An 18,767-nucleotide genomic window follows, 5' to 3' on the forward strand; every position below is an offset into this window, starting at 1 on the left:
AGCATTCTTTCTGCTCTTAACTGTGACCAATAAAGATTATTTTTTAAAAAAGATGACCATAGTGTGGAGTAGAACCCAGCGGCAGAGGTATGTTCAGAGAACAGTACAGAGCCTTAAACTGTTATTCTTGTGTATTTTAAAATTAAGATAAAAACACCTAGTGCCTGGTCACCTGTACATGAGGGGAACAAAGGTAACTGTTACATTCACAACAGATTCAAACATCTTAGTATTCAAAACAATCTCATGACATGTTTATCACCATACAGTAGCTTAGAAGAGCAAGCTATACATCAGCAACATACAAAATGACAGCTCAGGTGCACAATAGTGTCCATTAAAATAGATCAGTCCTTCCAGCCAGTTATTAAGAAAGTATCTCACACCTCAGTTCATTTTGGCACAGAGCATCGCCCCGTGGCAGTTTTTTCTTCTCCAGTAATCACAGCTACAAAGGCATCTCTTCCCTCAGAGCAGGGAGCTGAGCTGGTTTATTGTTCTAAAACCTGTTGAGCACCTTACCGTACACTGTCTCTGAGGTCAGCTACAGCTGTATGTAGAGTCTCCAGTTTTACCGCAAGCCAAGCAGGGGGTGACCCTTTCCGGAGCAGCAGCTTCACAGCCTCCACTGCCCCCTCCATCGTGCCTACTGCTGATTTATACTCCTCCTCAGAGGGTGAGTGACACGCTTTTTTTGCCAGAGGCTGCAGATTTAAGTTAACAGGAGACATCATTTATAATGCTCTACATAAGCGATCAGTCTTCATCCAAATGCAAAAAAAAACCTTAGAAGGAAGAAGAGCTGCAAGTGACTCCCCTTGCCTTGTGAGAGTTTTGCAGCTGGCAGGCAAAACAGAGCATTCAGGTTATAATACTAAGGGCCAGGTGTGCACACAACCATGGCAGGCAGCAAGACCATCTTGAACCTCTTTAGAGACTTCCCAGAACTGACAGCAATTGAGTGGAGCCCAGATAGGTTAAAGAAGTGCACGTACCTCTCCTGTTGACTCCAGTTTTCCATCCATTTTCATGAACTGTGCACTGCAGGTAAGCCTTTCTTGCTTCATGCGTTCTGTTCGTGCTTCTGTTGTCTCTTCTACTTGCCTTGTCTAGGGGGAAAGCCACAGGAGAGGTACTAAACCAAGGTAGCATTACCGGCCTTTGCAGGCTCAATTTATATGCCACAAAGGGGAGGGAGCGAGACAGGGATCTTAACATGCAGTTCAAGATTAATCTAACTTCTCGCACACTCTTCTGAGCAGGAGACTGAAGTTATCTACAGCTTTAGTGTAGCATCACTGGCAGCTATCAGTTCTTTTGCTAATTATCTGTTTGTCAAAAACGGTTCATGCAGGTAGCCCTGCCTTAGGTTACACAATGACAACCACCTCCTCTTTCCCACTGTTTATGTTCTGCCTGAACAGCCATCTGCTCCTAAGAGAATTTTTCATAACATGCAAAAAGGGACTAAGATGCTTCGTACATGTTCATCTAGCTTTCAGAAACTGACCCAAGAGAACCAGGGAAGGAAATCACACAAACTGAATATGAAGTCACTGTCTTTTTAACAGAGAACATCTCTGCTTACAACAATATGCAATTTAATCTTTTTGTTGTTGTTCAAGAAGGGAAAAATCAGAAGTTCAGAAGTACTGGCAGAGCAACATGTACAGGAATGGCAGTTGTTAATTCTGCTGATTAAAGCAAGTAGAAAAGTTCAACCAGATCCCAGTTAACAGAACAATTAATTTTAAATTTACTTATTTAATCACCATGCAGGCAACGCAGTTATAGACACAGGCCGTGTACTGCTTACTATGGATGTGTACAACATCAAGTAAGAAAGCAGTAAAATGGTTCAAACATACATACCTTAGCCAGAAAACTAACAACTTTGTTCTTAATTTCTTCAGAATTAAGGCACTGAGGAACAACATCTTCATGGCTTGTTTCCTGCCAAAAATGTTGAGTAATAGTTTAGTACATTTGTATTTACAAAGGAACAAAGTAAAAAATGTTTCTGTGACAGTCTCTTCTCTGGTGTAACCAATCTAAGCAACCCGTGCTTCATCTTCCTTCACTTCCAGCTCCATAAGCCCTCATTACTTTTGATGTGCCATAGCATCTGTAATACTAAGATCCAGATGGGTTAGTGAAGAGCAGCAAACGTTTAAGACAGAAGAATTTTTGTACAACAAAAGTTAACAGAGCCAAATACAGGCATCCAGAGCTCTTCTATGCTTACCTCTGCAAAATGTGTGAATGCCTCTAATGCGTGCTGATGAATCAGCCAGGTCTGGTCAGCTAGCAGAGAAGCAAACAAACACGACAACTGGGGTACAACTTGCCTCTGAAAGAGGAACAGATATCTATCAGTTCCAAAGAGTTAGTTGTGCATATCTTACCATAATGATCAATTATTAAAGATTCACTCTAAGGTCAAGGCACAGGTTTGTGAAACAGGAGAGTGCTACTGCCCTGTCTGACAAAAACAACACCATGAGGGAGGTGACATGTTCTATTCTTTCTTCTTGGAGGTTCAAACATCAGTCCGAATAACTGGTGAGAAGCAACAAGCAAATGAATAAACCAAGCATCTGACATGCGCTCAGCAAGTCTGGATGAAAAATAAAACTGCTCTAGACCATTAACAAGTTTCCCAGATGATTAAGCCCTGGCACTCCTGTATGTATTTAATGAAATTGATCCATTAACTTTATATTTAAGTAAATAGCATATCTTGTCATCAAAAGACAAGATTATTTCACTAACGCCACAATTATATTTACCTGTGCTTCTTGTGGTATAAACACCTTTCCCATAGAAGAGAGAAAATCCACCATTGCTAGGCGAACATGATCTGGGGGATCCAACTGGAAAAGGGAAGACTGCAGTGCAAATACCTGCAGAAAACAAACTCCAGTGAAGCTCCATTGAACAGACTGCAGGTGAAAACCATCTCACCCTTAAATCTCAGGACACTGAGTTTAGAAAACTGGACTGAAAACAGGAGGAGGTATGCTACACCTTGAATAAAACTGGCTAGTATAAAGCTGCAGTGTGCATTTTAGAAAGCAATGAGCATTCTCTACAGCACATCCGTATGTCTCAATTACCTTAGAGAGTAACGGGAGTCTCAGAAGCAAAGTGCCATATACTTGGTTTAAAGACCAGGAAAGTAATCAAGGAAGAAATAAAATTAGGAACCTCCATGTGTTAAAGAGAAGGCCAGACCATGAAATAACTCATTTGAGATTTCAGTAAATCACAAAGAACTTGGTTTTCATGCAGTAAATTATTCCTAATCTGTAAGGTTTTGTTTTGTGGGTTTTGGTTTTTTTTACCTGAGTAATTGGTTGCACATCTAATGCTTGGACAAAGAATTCCAAAAGGTGAAGTAGTAAACACAGTGTCTGCTGGAGACATGGCTCATCCGAGACCTTCAATAGATCACAAGATGTTAGTAACACTGCATTTTAGCTTATGGAATAACTGCTTAAGAAAGAATTTAAAGTTACAGTAGTGTTCCAAAATTCTTAGCTTAACTTCACACACCTAAAACACCACATCGTAAGCAGCAGCAAATATTATAACAGTCATATAAATACTTCTAGGTAGTCATATTTTACAACACCCTTTTCTTTGATTTTTATTAAAAATACTTCTTATCCCTTATCTCCTTCTTCCACTCACTAATATAAGCAGCTAAAGGTTATCTGAACTATTTCTTTTCACTGATCATTTGCCAAATGTCTCCACAGAATGGCTGAGGTTGGAAGAGACTTCTGAAGGGGCACATTGTTGGCTCTTCTTCACCCCCACTCAGACTTTCTTTTTTAATCCAGAGTATGAACCATGACAATCCTTTTCTTCTTTACTGCAACTGCAGCCATGAACAGGTATACAGTCGCCAGGGCATCGTCTTACCCCCTTGTTCTCAAATACAGGAGGAAGGTTACTAGCTCTATGGGTTTTCATGTGCTAACAAGCTATGTTCTAATTAGATCACCATGAGTTTTGTTCACATGCTAATGAACATTTAAAATAAGCCACATTTGTAACTGGTATGAATCAGAATAAGGTATTTCAGACTTCTTGTTAAGCAAGTCTGAATCTGACACCAAGTAACAGAGTAAGAAGGTGCCAATATATTTAACATTCAGGAAAATTCAAACTCCACTTCCCAGAGCAGGCACCTGCCTAATACACAAACCAGCTGACAGCACATGGGAAGCACAGTTACACTGTGCTTTACACAAATGGTCCAATCCAAGTAAAACAACTTAGTAACAAACACATGATGATACAGCACCAGCCTCCCAGAGACCTCGTGCTTTCATCATTGGAGCAGCAAATTCTCTTACCTGCTTAGCCTGCAGAAAAGTCCAGAACTGACCAAGCACTTCCAAGACAGATGCCTGAAGTTCTGCCTCCAGAGTGTCATCAGCAAAACTGCATGCAGCCAACAGGACAGAAAGGGCAGTATTCTAGTAGGAAAAAATGTATTAGTAAGACCAAAAAAAATTACATTTAAAACAAACCAAACCCCCAGGCTCATATCAAACATTTAAAATGATACAAGATGGCAAGAAGCCCAATGTGCTGCATCAGCTGTACAGTACAGCTAATCCACCAGGCCACTGGCCAATAAAGCTTCCAAAGCAAGGAAACCATCCGTTACTTCTGTGAGTTTCACACAGCGCTGTAGTGAAATTACACTACATTAGCAGGCGAAAGCTGGCAGCAGATACTTCATGTGGAAGTCTCTGGTTTCTCACACTCCTTTGCCCAGGAGACCAGTGAGCATCTTTCAGATTTAATGCTGCATAAAACCAGCCAGGACTCCAAAACTTAAAAATAATTGTATGACATAATATAAATCAGAATTTCTAAAGAAAAATACATTTACTCACCCAGAGAGCTAACAACTAGAATAACTAATAAACCACAAGACCTTTACTGACACCCTCAGACTAGAGGGTCCTAAGGGGTTGTGTACTAGGAGAAAACATTAAAATGAGAGTTCTTGCTCAGGCATATGCCAATTAAGCATGGAAAAAAGCTGCGCAACACACAGAAAAACAGAACTGAGGTGGCAGGAACAGAATCCTTATAGTTTGGAAATCCAGAGTTCACATGTGTTTTTACAAAAAGAATGACATCTCCTTTACCACAGATTGAAGCTCTCCCAGAATGCGGCTGCTATTCAGCCATCGCCTGCACTGTGCGAGCCCTGCCACACAGAGCTGACATGCCACTTGTTTCCTCAGATCAGGATTCAGGGCCTTGAGGGATAAGTGCTGCCACACAGGCAAGTTCTCCACCTCTTCTGGAAGAAACTTATGAGCAAATTCTACCTGCAAACAGAAGTTAACAAGAACTAAACAAACTGGAAGACAATTTGATAATCTGTTAGAAAGTTGAGCAACCAAAATGTACTACCAGTTACCTTTTCAAATATTACATGAGAATAGTTGTGTAAAACCTTTAATTTAAATAAAATAAAACTTCTTATATAAAAACCTTCTAGAACTGCTACCTCCACCATCACATATAGGACATCAGAATGACTAAGCAACTTACTCTTTCAGCTGCTTGAAGCAATGCCCCTAGCAACCAGAAGAAAGAGCTTTAGCCCCTCCAAGGGAAATAGAGAGGCACTAACAGGAAAGGATACTACTCTGTATCTGATGACATGAGAACACTGATGAACGCCAGCTGCAGATGCAAGGACAGGACATACAGTCTCAGCAAATCTGGGAGATGTGCTGTTTTCATACTTGGTCAAAAAAATGACTTCTTCACCACTTAGTAAGACCACTCTTACAAAAGGTGTATGTGCCTCTTATTTTAAAAAGCACACCTGCACAAATTGGGATCTGCTGTGACAAAGTAGCAACAAGTACAATATCAAGTACAGCAAGCAAGCACTCAACACCTTGTCATTTCTGAAGAACTGAAAGAGGGTATTTTAACACAGGCCACTGATTCAAATCTCTTCTATTAAGGACAGAAGATGCTGGTGCTATACTTGCCTGATGATCTGGAGCCATTAAGAACAGCATACGCCTCAGCAGAACACCCAAGGCAGAGACCTGGTAACAGTCACTGGGCCAAGACTTTATCTGAATTAGGATAAAATTAAAATAAAAGATAATGAATCTAATTAAATTAAGGAAAAAATCACCACTCAGCAAATGAATTCTATACAGAACGTTCCGAGAGCTGCTACGTGGGATCACAGCAGTAACAGTCTAAATAAAACAATGCAGGACATGCTGGAAATCCTCAGCATATTGTTTTGTATTTTCACAGTACTGCTATTGCTAATTATTAACCCAAACGCAGTTTGGATTTGGAAAAAAAATGAAATACCTGTCTTTGCTCATTTAGAAAGTTTGCTAGTAGGACTAGGATTAAAACTGGTGCCAAATTGCAAACATCCTTGTAGTTCTTACCAAGTGGGCGATCACAACAACGTGGTGAGCACACAGTTCAGCTGTTCCATATCTAGAATGTGAGAGATGGAAGCTTGTGAGTCTGTACTTCCTGCTCTTTTACAGACTAAATATCATAAATCTTGTCTGAGAGATGGCCATTTCCTTTAACATATTTAAACTTTATATGCACAGACACAATTTACTTGTGAGAACCATTCCAAAAACCAATTATTAAATAATAGAAAAGGTATGTCCCCCTTGCGTGCATGAATGTAAAAATAGCTAAGCCATTTCTGCTTCTAATTTTCAAACTATGCTCTATATCTGAAAAGAATCCAATTATGGGACAATTTTGTCTTTAAAAAAACTCCTCAAGGAATTATATACAACAGAACTAACTGGATCTCTGGAAATCCTGCTTGACCTGTAACAAAAAAAATCTTACCGGGCAAGGAAGCACCATGAGTCCATTGCCAGCAGAGATGTGATCATACTAGAACCCAGCACAGCATCCAGCAGAGCATACTCCTGAGGAGAAAGTATGTATGTAAATTCACGCAGAAACAGACTGCAGGCCTACTATTACTTTTACTCCACTAATTATCAAAAAACCTAGTAGGATTTTCAGCTTATCCAAATCTAAAACGTTTTAAGAACTCATTTTCACACTCTGTCTTCAGCTACACCATCAAGCAAGCAGCTACACCTTTAGTTTTGCATACTTCGATGTATACTATGTACATCCATTTCAGTGGGCTGAGAATCCTTCATTTTTCAAAACATTCCATCATGTGCATCCCTTCTTCACAAGGCAACTCTATGGGTTTGTTGTTTTTATTTTAAAAGCAATGTATTGCCAATGTCCTTGCCAGCTTTATTAGCAGTTTACTGAAAACCAAATAAAACTTGTCCCTCTTTTCGGAAGACAAATTTTATCTGAAAGAGGAATGTAGCATTCAGAAAAAGAAAAACTAAATTAGAGCTATAGTTTTTGTGACTGCTCTTAATTTTACAAAGGTTAACATTTATCTAGAGGTTCTTTTGTCTATGTGCAGTAAAAAGTGAAAAACTTCTAAAACATTATATAACCTTAATCAAAGCCCTGAATACTCCTCTGAAGTAAAAAAATATACTACTTATTATTTTATGGCATGTTATTAGCTGGAATACAACAACATAATCTATTTATTTTTATGTAATTAACATATATCTATTTAATATGTATTTATTTAGTATTTAAATATTAAATGTCACTTTATTACTTCACAGTATAGACTAAAAAATCCAGGTAAATTTAATACAAGTTGAATACTGCAGAAAAGAAGGCGCTGAACTTTTATAACAACTTGAGCTCCCCTCCTCCCAAAAAGAACAAAAATTTCCAACGCCACAGAGGTTCTCAAGAACTTATATGAAGCTTTATTTTCCCCTTTCCCACAAGTGACATTTGCTTTATAATTGAACGCCAGTCATGTAACTGTATCCCAGCTCCTTTCTACAGAACTTCATACCTAAGCATCTCTTCAGAGCTAGATCATTAGAAAGAACTCCTTTTTTAAACAGTATCTATGCATCACAACAGCTGAGAAGGTGATAAGCAAAAAAAAAAATATCTTACCAGCTGAGGAAAGTGTGATGGGAGTGTGGAAGCAATGAAGGAGCACAGGTGGACACAGACATAGTGATAGAGGGTGATGGGAACTGCTGGCTGTCCTGTACTAATCACCTCTGGCAAACAAACAGGGAGAGAAAGCTCGGCAGAACATTGCTGGAAACTGAAGAAGAGAGCTGAAAACAAAGACAGGCTACAAGGGTAAAAGAAAAAAAAGAAGGTGGGGTTTGGTGGAGAAACACAGCTGGGTTACAGATTTGCAAATCCCAAATCCTGCAAGCAACATCTGAAGTACAGAATCTTTGTCTTTGACCAGAAACAATGGCAGTAACTTCAGTGCTTTTACATGAGATTTCCGTTCCTATCTTCCTCTTTTACAAATTCAGGTGATTATTAAGAGAGTTTAGGCATAAAAATGCAAGACAAAGTATCAACAAATTACATACATCTCTCTCTTCCTACCATGGATGTACTCTAAATACCATTCCTTTCCTGAAAAAACAAAGACATTTATGGTTCTGTATCCTTCACTGCTGAATCACTGAACATCAGATCCTGTTTTTCACAGCACAAGGATACGAATCCATAGAGTAAGACATGTTACTATACAGTTGCAAGGGAAACCCCAGCAGCTGAGCCACTCTGTTTGCTCATATAGGCTGATTACTGTAATGAAGAGGTGAAGAACTACAAGGAAAACCTTTTTAGTACCTTTTTCCTGTGTTCCAGAGAGTTTGCACTTCTTCAGGCTGAGTGGACAGCTTGTCCATTATGGTAATCAGGATGAGACACTGGGGGAGCTGCTGCTCAGGAGGGAGACCTGTAGAAGTTTTAAAAAGTGATGCTAGTTGCCTTGGTTGTGTGTAAACTGGCTTTTAAACAAATGACAAAAGTTCCTAGTAAAACAATCAAAAAAATCACAGACAGCTGGGAAAAAAGGAACATTTCATCATGAACACTGTGTTTGAAGTGAAAAATAAATGCAATATACTAAATCAGGCAAAATCTAAAATATTCCAGTTTTACACTGTCACTGCAAGATGCTGCGAAAGAGTTACAATCTAGATGCCTTATGCATCCAGTCTCCTTGAAAGCATGGGATGTCTCAAACACTGAAAACACAAAGTTTTCTTCTAAGTGTGTTAGGATAACCACAAGGCCAGGGTATGCATACGGGAGAGAAGCAAGTCGGCTATCTCAGAATTCTGACACACTGGTCAGGGCAGAAATTGGGGAGGGGGGCGTGTTGTAACAAAAAGATGATCATTTCCCAGTTTGAAGGCATTCTACTTTTCACAGAAAATAATTTAGGAAAAAATAGCTGTCTTCCCCCACCAACAGAAGAGCAGAAAAATTTCAGCTTACTTTGAAAGTTTGTGACAAACGTGGACTGAAATTACACAAAGCAGCAGAATTGGTAAGATTTTTATTAACCAGATTGATAATGAAGTTATTGTAAGTACTTCGGAAAAGATGCATTCAACAGGAACTATTGGTTATAAAATTAATCTGAGCTAGCACACAAGTGATTATATCATAGCACTTTCAAAACAATCAGAGCCAAGCAAATCAGAATACAACTGATAGTCCATAAAGTCAAAATATCAGCCCTGATCCCTCAGACGCTTACATAGTACTATAGCAGTAGTAGCTGTATTTTAAACCCACCTAACTTTTCACTTAACACTTGCTCCATAAAAGGGGTAAAGGGAAGCAGCTGGTTGATGAGAGGGTCCAGAGCCACAAGAAAAACCCGGGATATTTCATCTCGATGAACTTCTAAGATGTTTGGAGCATAGAGACTGGGAGGAAATTTGCTAAGGGGGGCCAGAAAAAAAAAGTTACAATAGCATTCTCAGTAACGTTTTTCAAAAGAACTACAAAAAGGCAAATTCATTATTTCCTTGTTATTGTGAAATAAAAGGCTCCCCATTTTAGAGTATGTATTGTAGCCTGAGAGTTACAACTCTGCATTCACTCATTAAACTAAACACCATAATCAAGTATTTTATGAAACATTGAAAGAAAATCTTACAGGCTCATGGAAAATACATGTAAAATACATAACACACCTAAGAAGAACTACACTGAATCACAAACAAGTCAAGCAATGAAAAAACAAGCAAACACCTGTATACACAATTTGATGGTCATAAATGTGATAGCACTGATCTAACACATGACACTAATAAAAGTGTACCAAAATTTCTTTGAAGAGAAAAAAGACCCTGAGCAATAGAAGAAAAAAAGAAGTGAGTATAAAACAAAGGAATTCATGAAATGAAAACCTCTCTTACAACTTACTGACTGTAAAAATGCTTCCTACTCAAAAATCCTGCTCAGTTTTGCTGAGTGAATAAAATTTCACAACCTTCCACTTGAAAAAGATCTACAATGTAAGTAAAGTTAGAAAAGGAAACTCATAAAAAAAATCCACCTGACCTTGCAGTGAAACACGTAGTGAACTCATGTGCACATCTCACCACAGAACCTGGTTTCAATTCCAAAAGAATGACTGAAATCAGCCCTCGATTATGAAGTCCACTTTCCACTATTCTTCCCCACTGTTGCAGCAAATACAACAAAACTTTCGAAAGAAAAACAGTCAGCCACTTGCAGACTGTTAGGCTTCACAAGCATAATGTTTAAGTGCTTGCTTACGAGAGAACCACAGAGTCCTTTCGTGAGATTTCACAAGATTATAAACACAACAGTAAAGCTATGAAAAATTTCAGAATGCTCTGTTTCTGATGCTCTCTCCCTTCAGGATAAATGTTTCTGTACTTTGTCTTAGAGATTGAAAACAATCTGTTTCAAACTGGAAGGTACACTGCTGGGTTGCTCAGTTTTAACCCTGCCTAATTGCTTCATTTCAGGGTGACTAAAGGGCAAATCCTACCTTGGGGAATTTTGACTTCAGGAACAAGAATTTTCAACTTGCATAAATAGACCCAGTGCCCAAGATAATCTGCATATTCTGCACATAAATTGTTAAGAAATGTTGACGTAAGGTATTGCAACAAAGTCAGTGGTTTGTCAATACTGGACACTCATCAAAAACAGGGTTAAGGTAATTAGTATCACACAAAAATGCCCAATTTATTAAAAATATATTTTAGTTTTCCGTACATGAAAAAAGGAAGGTAACAGCTCTAGAACAAGAATTGTATTTTTACATCTCAAAAACTAAGAATGAAGGATGGAAATGTTAAGATACTATCAATAATCAATTATTTGTACTTCACTTACCTGTATATCTGAAGAAAGAGCTGATGTAATTGAGAACACAAATCAGAGAAGAAAGAAAGAAATTCCTGCAAAAATTATTAGTTTTGAATGGTACTTTTAATATAAAATACATGATTAAGTACACTCCCTTTCCATTTTACTATACTGGTGTGCAAACTACTATACTGCAAAAATTGCTTAAGTTCTAACAATCCACAGCACAAAACAAGTGCAAAGCAAACAATAAAGAAAGTGCTCCGAAGACTAATTACACTACATGTATATATATTGTAGGTGAACTGGCTAAATTTAGAGGCATGTTTAAAAAAATTGGTAAGTACATTTGTAATAGTCATAGAGAGCCACAGAAATCTGAAGTGGTCTCATACACGCTGTAAGGCTGCTTTATCATGTCACAGCGCTATTTGTTTTGTGCAGAAGAAAAAAAAACCACAACAAAAAAAATCACCCCCCTGCTTTTATCCCATGGAACACAACAGATGCAGAATGTACCATCAGTGCTATTCCTAAAGAGCAAAATTTTTCACATCCATCCTTAAAACGGGTAGATTTACAGCATGTCTTCTAATAATGAGAAAAAGAGAACACAGCAACAAAGTGAAAGGGCCAGGAAAAGAGCAAGAAATCAGTGTCAGAGCTAACAAGAGTAAGTGCACGGACACTTCTTCTTACTAACGCCACATCATTTTCGGTTGCTGAAACAAGCAACTGAAACAACCTGGCAACAGGTTTCATCTGCTTAATGCTTCCAGATAGTTTCTGTTGCACTGTCTCAAGGCTGCCTGTAAAGACTGGACCCCACTCCTCAGTGACACTGCTTGTAACAGCTTATTAATGCTGTCTGCTTTTCCGTTGAATCACAGCAGTAATCCTGCTTAGGCTTCTGAGTATATACAGGTGGAAGAACTACAAGCAGGTTACGCGTGGATGTTAATTATACCACCCATACGGTATAGTTATAAATTGTTAAGATACAATGCAGTACAAAATTATTCCATTTGCAGACCAGAGGCTTTAATTTAATACTAACATAGAATTAAAGTATTAAAACCTACCTTGGTGTAGTGTGCAAGGGAATTAGCAAAGAATCTACACAGTTTGACCGTCTTCTGGAACAGCCTGAGGTCAGCACCATCCTGCCCAAAAAAAGCAGCTCTAAAACTTCACATACAGAGTAATACAAGAAAAAAATGAAGTTAAATTGCTAACAATGTTTAAAACCTATTTCAAACTTGATTCTCTACAGACTCCACAGCTATGAGAGAAAAACTGTAAAAATCTTCAGTAGGCCTCAACATTTTTGTGGCAATATTCAGAATTGCAATGTTATCTTTTGATTGACCTTAGGATGTTGTCAGTTTAGGAAATAAAAGACATTTCCATAGAGTATGGTGGAAACTTTTTTTCAGTGCCTTGCTAAAACATCCCCAATCTAAACAAAGTTACGTTTTTTCACTTGGTTTCAAAAGGACTACATACTCTGCCTACTACAGGAAGTGAAAAAAACCCAATAAACCAAACCCAAACCACTCCAAGCAATAATACAGAACAAAGAATTTATCCTCCTCAAGTTTGATGGCAGCTTTGGGAGCTTTTTGATTCACCTGTATCTCTGACATCTTCATTTGCTCAGCCAGCTGCAAACAGGAGTGAAAAGAAAATAGAGTGTCCTTGCACAGGCCACCAAGGATGTCACTGTGTTTCAGATGGTGCTGCAGCAGAGAATGATGCTTCAGGCTTTGCCTAAAAAAGTAGGAATATAATCAGGTATTTAATTGTCAGAAGCCAGCATGCAATGAGTTAGTACAAATCCAAACAACTAATTCTTCAATTTAGGCTTTTATGTAACACTAATTGATGCAACATCAATGTACACTGAAATCAGAAATTTAGAGAACAACCCTCTTCATAGCCACAAGTAAAACACAGAGGAAAGGCAGGATGAAAGTGCAAGACAGCACAACTCAAGTCAAAAACTCTTACAAAACTGTAGGTCAGGCCTCTTAAGATTATTTATTCAGATGATGGTGTTTCAGATTTTCTTCTGCATTGTAATCCAAAAGACAAGCTTCTATTACTTTTCATGCACAATTCCTAACTACCTTCAGGGCCTTTAATACTATACTAGCTAAGTACCTAAATTAAATTTCTAAATGTACTTATCAGCTAAATAGCTAAACTGAAATCTCTAATTTCAATTTTATTTGAAACTCTGAACGTAAAGCTATTGAAACACTGGTTATTTAAGATTACAGTCTGTTTATATTACAATAAAATCCAAAGAGTTCAGTGACATACTTGACTATGAACTTCCACGTATTGGCATGAAGAGCATGGTCCATATCAGAAATGACAGCGCATATCTCCAGCACAGTGTGGATTACTACAGAGGAATTAATAACAGCAACAACTGAGTGAAGTCTGTTTCATGAGTTCACAGCTACGCTGCTCCTAGGAAAACAGCAGCAACCACAAGCACTAAGAAAATACCATCACACTAACACAGAATCAGGAAACTTGGCCGAGTGCTTAGATGCTGCCCGTTTCCTACAAACCTACACAGCATGCCCCACCCCACAGAGAAAGTTTCAGGAGAAAAACTGAAATATTTCAAGCTTTAACACAGTGCTGTCTGAAAGGCTGGTCAGGATGTCAGCATGCTCAGAACCCTGTTTTAAAAATTCGAACATACCTCTCTATAAGAAAAAAAAAAAAAAAAGACTGAGCAATACTAAAAAAATGTTAGATGCACATATACCTGACACCATATCTGTGACGTTATCTTCAGTAGAGGCAGAGCCCATGGAAATCATATCAAGTAGTTCCATCAGCTGCTTCTGAAGAGAGTAAGTTTCCTTGAACATAGCTTGTAGGAGGTCAGAAATCAAGTGCAAATGCCCACAGTACAATGATTCACTGTCCTGTAGGAAACAGGGAAGAAGACGTTTATAAAAACCAGTTCAGGAATCACAGTCTGATGTTTCACATGCTGAAAATACCGACAGCTTTGTCACACATTTCACTGGAAAAAAGAACAAGGCACGGACATACCTACTTCAATACACAGCCCAATCTGTAGCTTCTGCTGCTGACTCCTGTTTGCTAAACATAAAATGCTATTCACCTGCAGCTTCATCAACTAATGAAGTCTGCCTGGCTCTAGGGAGTTTAGCAGGCTTTGTGTTAGGCCTCAATATATGAGCCTAAGATCGTATTTCTGAACAAAACAGTCCAATGTTAGCAACAAAGGAAGCAGCATTCCAAATCTTAACCTTTGGATAAAGGTATGGCACCTGCATTTGACTCCTGACATGGAAAACTGATGTAAATGTTCCCATAGGAAAGACAAACTGAAAAGTGAAAATGAAGGCCAACCAAAAGCTATTGTGTCCTTATGATGAGCTTGTTTTATTTTTACTGCTCTAGAGGGAATTACTGTTGCATCTGCAAATCCAGACATGAAACCTGATAAGACATTACTCATCATAACCAACATAAACATCCTAACCTCAACTTTCAATCCACTGTGGAACTTGCATAGGAATAAAGTAAGTAGCACCATTTTGGTAACCATTTGTAGCTCTGAAAATATCGCAGCTATCAGAAGCGCACAGGTATCACAGAGAGCCTACATTCATAAACACAACGTTCAACTGATATTGATGCAAAATACAGAAATAGCGCAGTCTGGGCCTTTCACTACCCAGTCAGACAGCTGAAAATAATCTTGTACTTGGGCACTGAATAAAAAATTTAAGAACTAAATTTAAATTGAAAAAAATAATTCCACAACAGTATTACTTCAAAATACGATGTTCTTACAAAGTGAGTGTTTCCTAAAAGCCAGCCAGCGTAAGAATTTTTCTCCTTCTAACACAGCCCTACCTTGCAGTGTGTAAATGTGTTCTTTATTATATGAAGAACCGAGGATGGAAGGGTGCGGATACTCTCCAGAGGCACGCACTCTTGAAGTGTGCAGATGTATCGTACACAACCGGTCAGAGTTTCCAAGAGCTGCACCATAGTCTTAAAGCAAGAATAAACAACAACGTTTTTCACCCCTGCAATGATTTCAAAAGCCTGTTTTCTTAGATGAATTGCACCTAGATTTTTATAGCTTTTAAAGTTCACTGTTCTTTGCATATAAAGATGAATGAAGCACCATAACATATCAAGCAATTCCAGAGTTTTTCTCTGATACCATATATTTTTTGAAAGCTTCATTATTTCTTTTGACTACTCTTCTCAACTTACAAAAATTTTAAAACTCAGAATTAAGTGACTGTATAACCAGGTGCCAGGTTCACTCTTTAAGCAGGGAGAATCACAATACATTTGCATTAGGAAATTAAGCAGAATTTGAGATTATTTTTTTTAATTATGATTAGCATCACATGCTAGATGTTATCAAATCATTCACAAAATGTTAATTGAGTTTCAACTGCAAAGGAACATCAAATAACATTTTAGCCATCTAGTTAGTAGGTGGTAAAAATATTCTAAAAAACTTGTAATTTTAGGTAAAAATCAAAGAATAATGTAAACACTCCTTTGGCAGCTTATTTCATGGGACTTGCCTGCAGAAGATTCCTTACAGTACTGCATAACTCTGTATTCTGGCTGGTTAATCCTTTTGCCTCGGTGGATAATTCATACATCAAGTTATCAAATAACTGTAGAGTCTGTCACAACAAAACAAAACTTAAACATTTTATTTATAAACATACACATGCAAATAGTAACACTATTCTCTTAACTGCTTGCTTCCTTGGCATGGAGTCACCGGCTACTGCGATAACTCACAGGAGAAAATCATGTCTTCTAGCATTTGAATCATAAAATGTGATATATGAAGAAGCCATCTTAGGGTTTTCCCAAATTATAGACAGAAGCTATACTAGCTGCTATCTTTCCTAAAAATCTGTTAGTAAAACAAACTTCTCAGCTAATTTACTTGAAATATATATACCTCATTCTACCAAAGATTTTTTTACACATCGTTTTAAAAAGGATTTTTATTTAGTCTCAGAAAATTTGTGGTTTTGTTGAGAATGATCACTAACATTTTGAATACATTAAAAAAATGAAGTCTATGACCTACAAACAACAATAATTTAGTTGAGGTCCCTGGATATTTGACAAGTGTTACTGCTGAGACCGCAAAAGACAGTGAGGTGCTTCCAGGCACGTGCAGGATACAACATAAATAGGTATGGTACGGCAATCCTTGTTCAGCACAGGCTTGTTAGGAGCCATTTTTCTTGTAACCTCCAAGATCTGCTGCAGGACATAAAATAAGCGAAATGGAAATCAAGTGGCCATTTTTATTGGCTTCTTAAAATACACAAGCTGAGCCTTGAAACTTAGATCAGTAACTTGGCTTTGCTCTACTTCATTTAAAATGTAAACACTGAAGAATTTTCATACAACTATAGCACAAAATTCTCCATCATTTAATCAAAAAAAAAAGAACTTATCTTAGGTCAGTATGGTCTAAAAGTTTTTCACTATATTATTAACATATTTCACAACATTTATTCATGATATCTGAGCATTGAGTTCTTCAGCATTTTTGTCCTGGGAGGCTACCTCACATAAAAATTCTCCACCATGGTCATTTCACAAAAAGCTCAATCTTCTCAAAAAGAAATAAAAACCAGTTCTACCACTGAATGGAGAAACTATTACATTGCACATTCAATCCTCTCCCCACTGTAAAGAATGGTAACAATCTCAGAAACAACCCAAAACAAAATCGATAAAACTGTTAAAGGGTAAAATTTTAATTTCAAGTATCGTACCCAAACCAATAATTATATTGTGTGACCTCAAAAAAGAATCTCTGTGTTCTAAGCAGGTTTTAGCACTGGACCAACTGAAAATTCCACATTTAATTGAAGCTGTCATACCTTTGGTAATACTTTTGAGAAAAAAGTTTCTTCCAAATCTGCAAGGCTGATATGGGGCAAAAACATTTCAGTCAGGATCCTCAGAACACCTGCAAAGCAAAGCATTTAAATGCTATAGAAGAACAATGTGTCATTATCAGAAATACGCAGCAACCTATCAGATGAAACAAAGAACTGCACCAAGCAGAAACAGATCAGGTATTTGATTTTGAAAGCAGCAACACAACATTTGCCACACATTTATTATACAAAAAATCAAGTAACAGTAACGTCTCTTACATGTATAAACCCATCAATAATATCATCACACCTGACTGACTACTCAGCTGAAGACTGAGCACAATTGTTTGCCCATGGAACTAGAACATTCCAAACTGCAAATAGTCGCACATTTAATGTGCTGGCTGGCACTAATATTCAACTTTATTACATACCAGCCTCATTTTCTTACCACTATCAAGTATTACAAGAGTTTTTCCACCTATAAGATAATGGCCAAAAAGACAATAAAATACATGATGAAAAAGAACCCTTCTTTGAAGTGTCTAATAATCAGTAGCGGGAAGGAAAAAGCAGCCTTGCATGCATAACTTCTTCATGGACTTTCTTCAAACTTATTCAACATGCAATTTGTGTAACATGCAAGGTCCAGCAAGATTGCTGATGACCATGAAACTCACAAGTTATAGCATAAGTATTTTTAAATAACACAGAATTTATAATGCAATTGCAATACAACAACCCATAGGAAGAGGCACTTCTTGGTCACTACTTACGAATATGCTCAGTCCAGTCTTCAGACTCTTGATACATAGAGTAAAAAACGTTAAAGAAACTCAAACTCATTTTGCTGTAACAGTTGCATCTTTAAAACATCTGCAGCTGTCACCGTGGCTTCTCTCTCACTGTCCCACATACGCTTCACCCATCACATGAAATAGGCAGGGATGCTTCATAACCGATGCAGGCTTATGTACCTCAGTACTCATGCCATCAGCACGAATATTTCTAGTGTATTGGTGAGTACATCTTGGGGTGGTTTTTTGATTGGTTTTATGTTGGTTTTTTGTTTTGTTTGGGGAGGAGCTACCTACAGTGCTAAATGAACACCACTATTTTCTACCGTGAATCTTTTATTTCAATGAAGGACCGTTCTTATTTCCAGTAAAACGCCCAGCATCTAGCTTTTCTGCCCTGTGTCTGCCCCTTACAAAGACTGCACCGCTTTCCCCCCCCACGGATGTCTTTGCTCTAACTATGCAAGGCTGCAGGAGGCACGCCCCCACAACCCCCCCGCCGTTTCGGGATGCTTCCCCACAACCACCCAGCAGCCCAACCACCCGCCCAGGAAGGATATAAGAAGCCTGGGAAGAACGGTGGGCATCTCTCGGCGGCAGAGATCCCAATCCCAACCTCCCAGCTCTTGCAAGAGCAGCTCGCGATCTGTCTGGGACATAGCGCTGACTCCACACACCTCACGGGAGGACAGCGGCGGCGGGAAAAAGTTACCTCCGCAATCCCAGCAGCCCCCAGCAGCCGCCCCGCCCCTTTCCCGCC

The 18,767-nt window shown here is 38.3% G+C and overlaps 1 protein-coding gene across 3 annotated transcripts; it reads right to left on the bottom strand.

The window, feature by feature from the left end:
* Positions 1–113: 113 nt before the first annotated feature.
* Positions 114–18,758, bottom strand: FIRRM (FIGNL1 interacting regulator of recombination and mitosis). Of its 3 annotated transcripts, XM_056355457.1 has the most exons (24): positions 18,568–18,758; positions 17,987–18,026; positions 17,211–17,299; positions 15,879–15,983; positions 15,187–15,327; positions 14,060–14,222; positions 13,600–13,684; positions 12,906–13,044; positions 12,357–12,437; positions 11,302–11,366; positions 9,721–9,869; positions 8,764–8,872; positions 8,059–8,245; positions 6,886–6,968; positions 6,459–6,510; positions 6,036–6,125; positions 5,172–5,357; positions 4,365–4,487; positions 3,345–3,440; positions 2,790–2,903; positions 2,246–2,350; positions 1,873–1,953; positions 996–1,109; positions 114–704 (listed from the first exon to the last, which is right to left on the bottom strand). In XM_056355457.1, the coding sequence occupies exons 1-24, from the start codon at positions 18,664–18,666 to the stop codon at positions 519–521; spliced, it is 2,682 nt and encodes an 893-aa protein (XP_056211432.1). In that variant the 5' UTR covers positions 18,667–18,758; the 3' UTR covers positions 114–518. The 3 variants fall into 3 exon arrangements, with proteins under 3 accessions (XP_056211432.1, XP_056211430.1, XP_056211431.1); XM_056355455.1 differs by lacking the exons at positions 15,879–15,983; positions 17,211–17,299; positions 17,987–18,026; positions 18,568–18,758 and having other exon boundaries at positions 5,172–5,353; positions 6,032–6,125; positions 15,187–15,779; XM_056355456.1 differs by lacking the exons at positions 12,357–12,437; positions 12,906–13,044; positions 13,600–13,684; ... (4 more) ...; positions 17,987–18,026; positions 18,568–18,758 and adding an exon at positions 10,952–11,029 and having other exon boundaries at positions 11,302–11,352.
* Between the last annotated feature and the right edge of the window lie 9 nt (positions 18,759–18,767).

This window comes from Falco biarmicus, chromosome 11, assembly GCF_023638135.1.
Source record: "Falco biarmicus isolate bFalBia1 chromosome 11, bFalBia1.pri, whole genome shotgun sequence".
In the NCBI taxonomy this organism is placed as follows: Eukaryota; Metazoa; Chordata; class Aves; order Falconiformes; family Falconidae; genus Falco; species Falco biarmicus.

Coding starts and splice junctions, on each gene's coding strand:
- FIRRM (XM_056355457.1), bottom strand. CDS start 18,666: ATGTCCCAGACAGATCGCGAGCTGCTCTTGCAAGAGCTGGGAGGTTGG. Junction 18,027..18,567: donor CCGTTCTTCCCAGGCTTCTT/ATATCCTTCCTG, acceptor AACGTTTTTTAC/TCTATGTATCAAGAGTCTGA. Junction 8,246..8,763: donor CTCTGGAACACAGGAAAAAG/GTACTAAAAAGG, acceptor TTACCCTTGTAG/CCTGTCTTTGTTTTCAGCTC.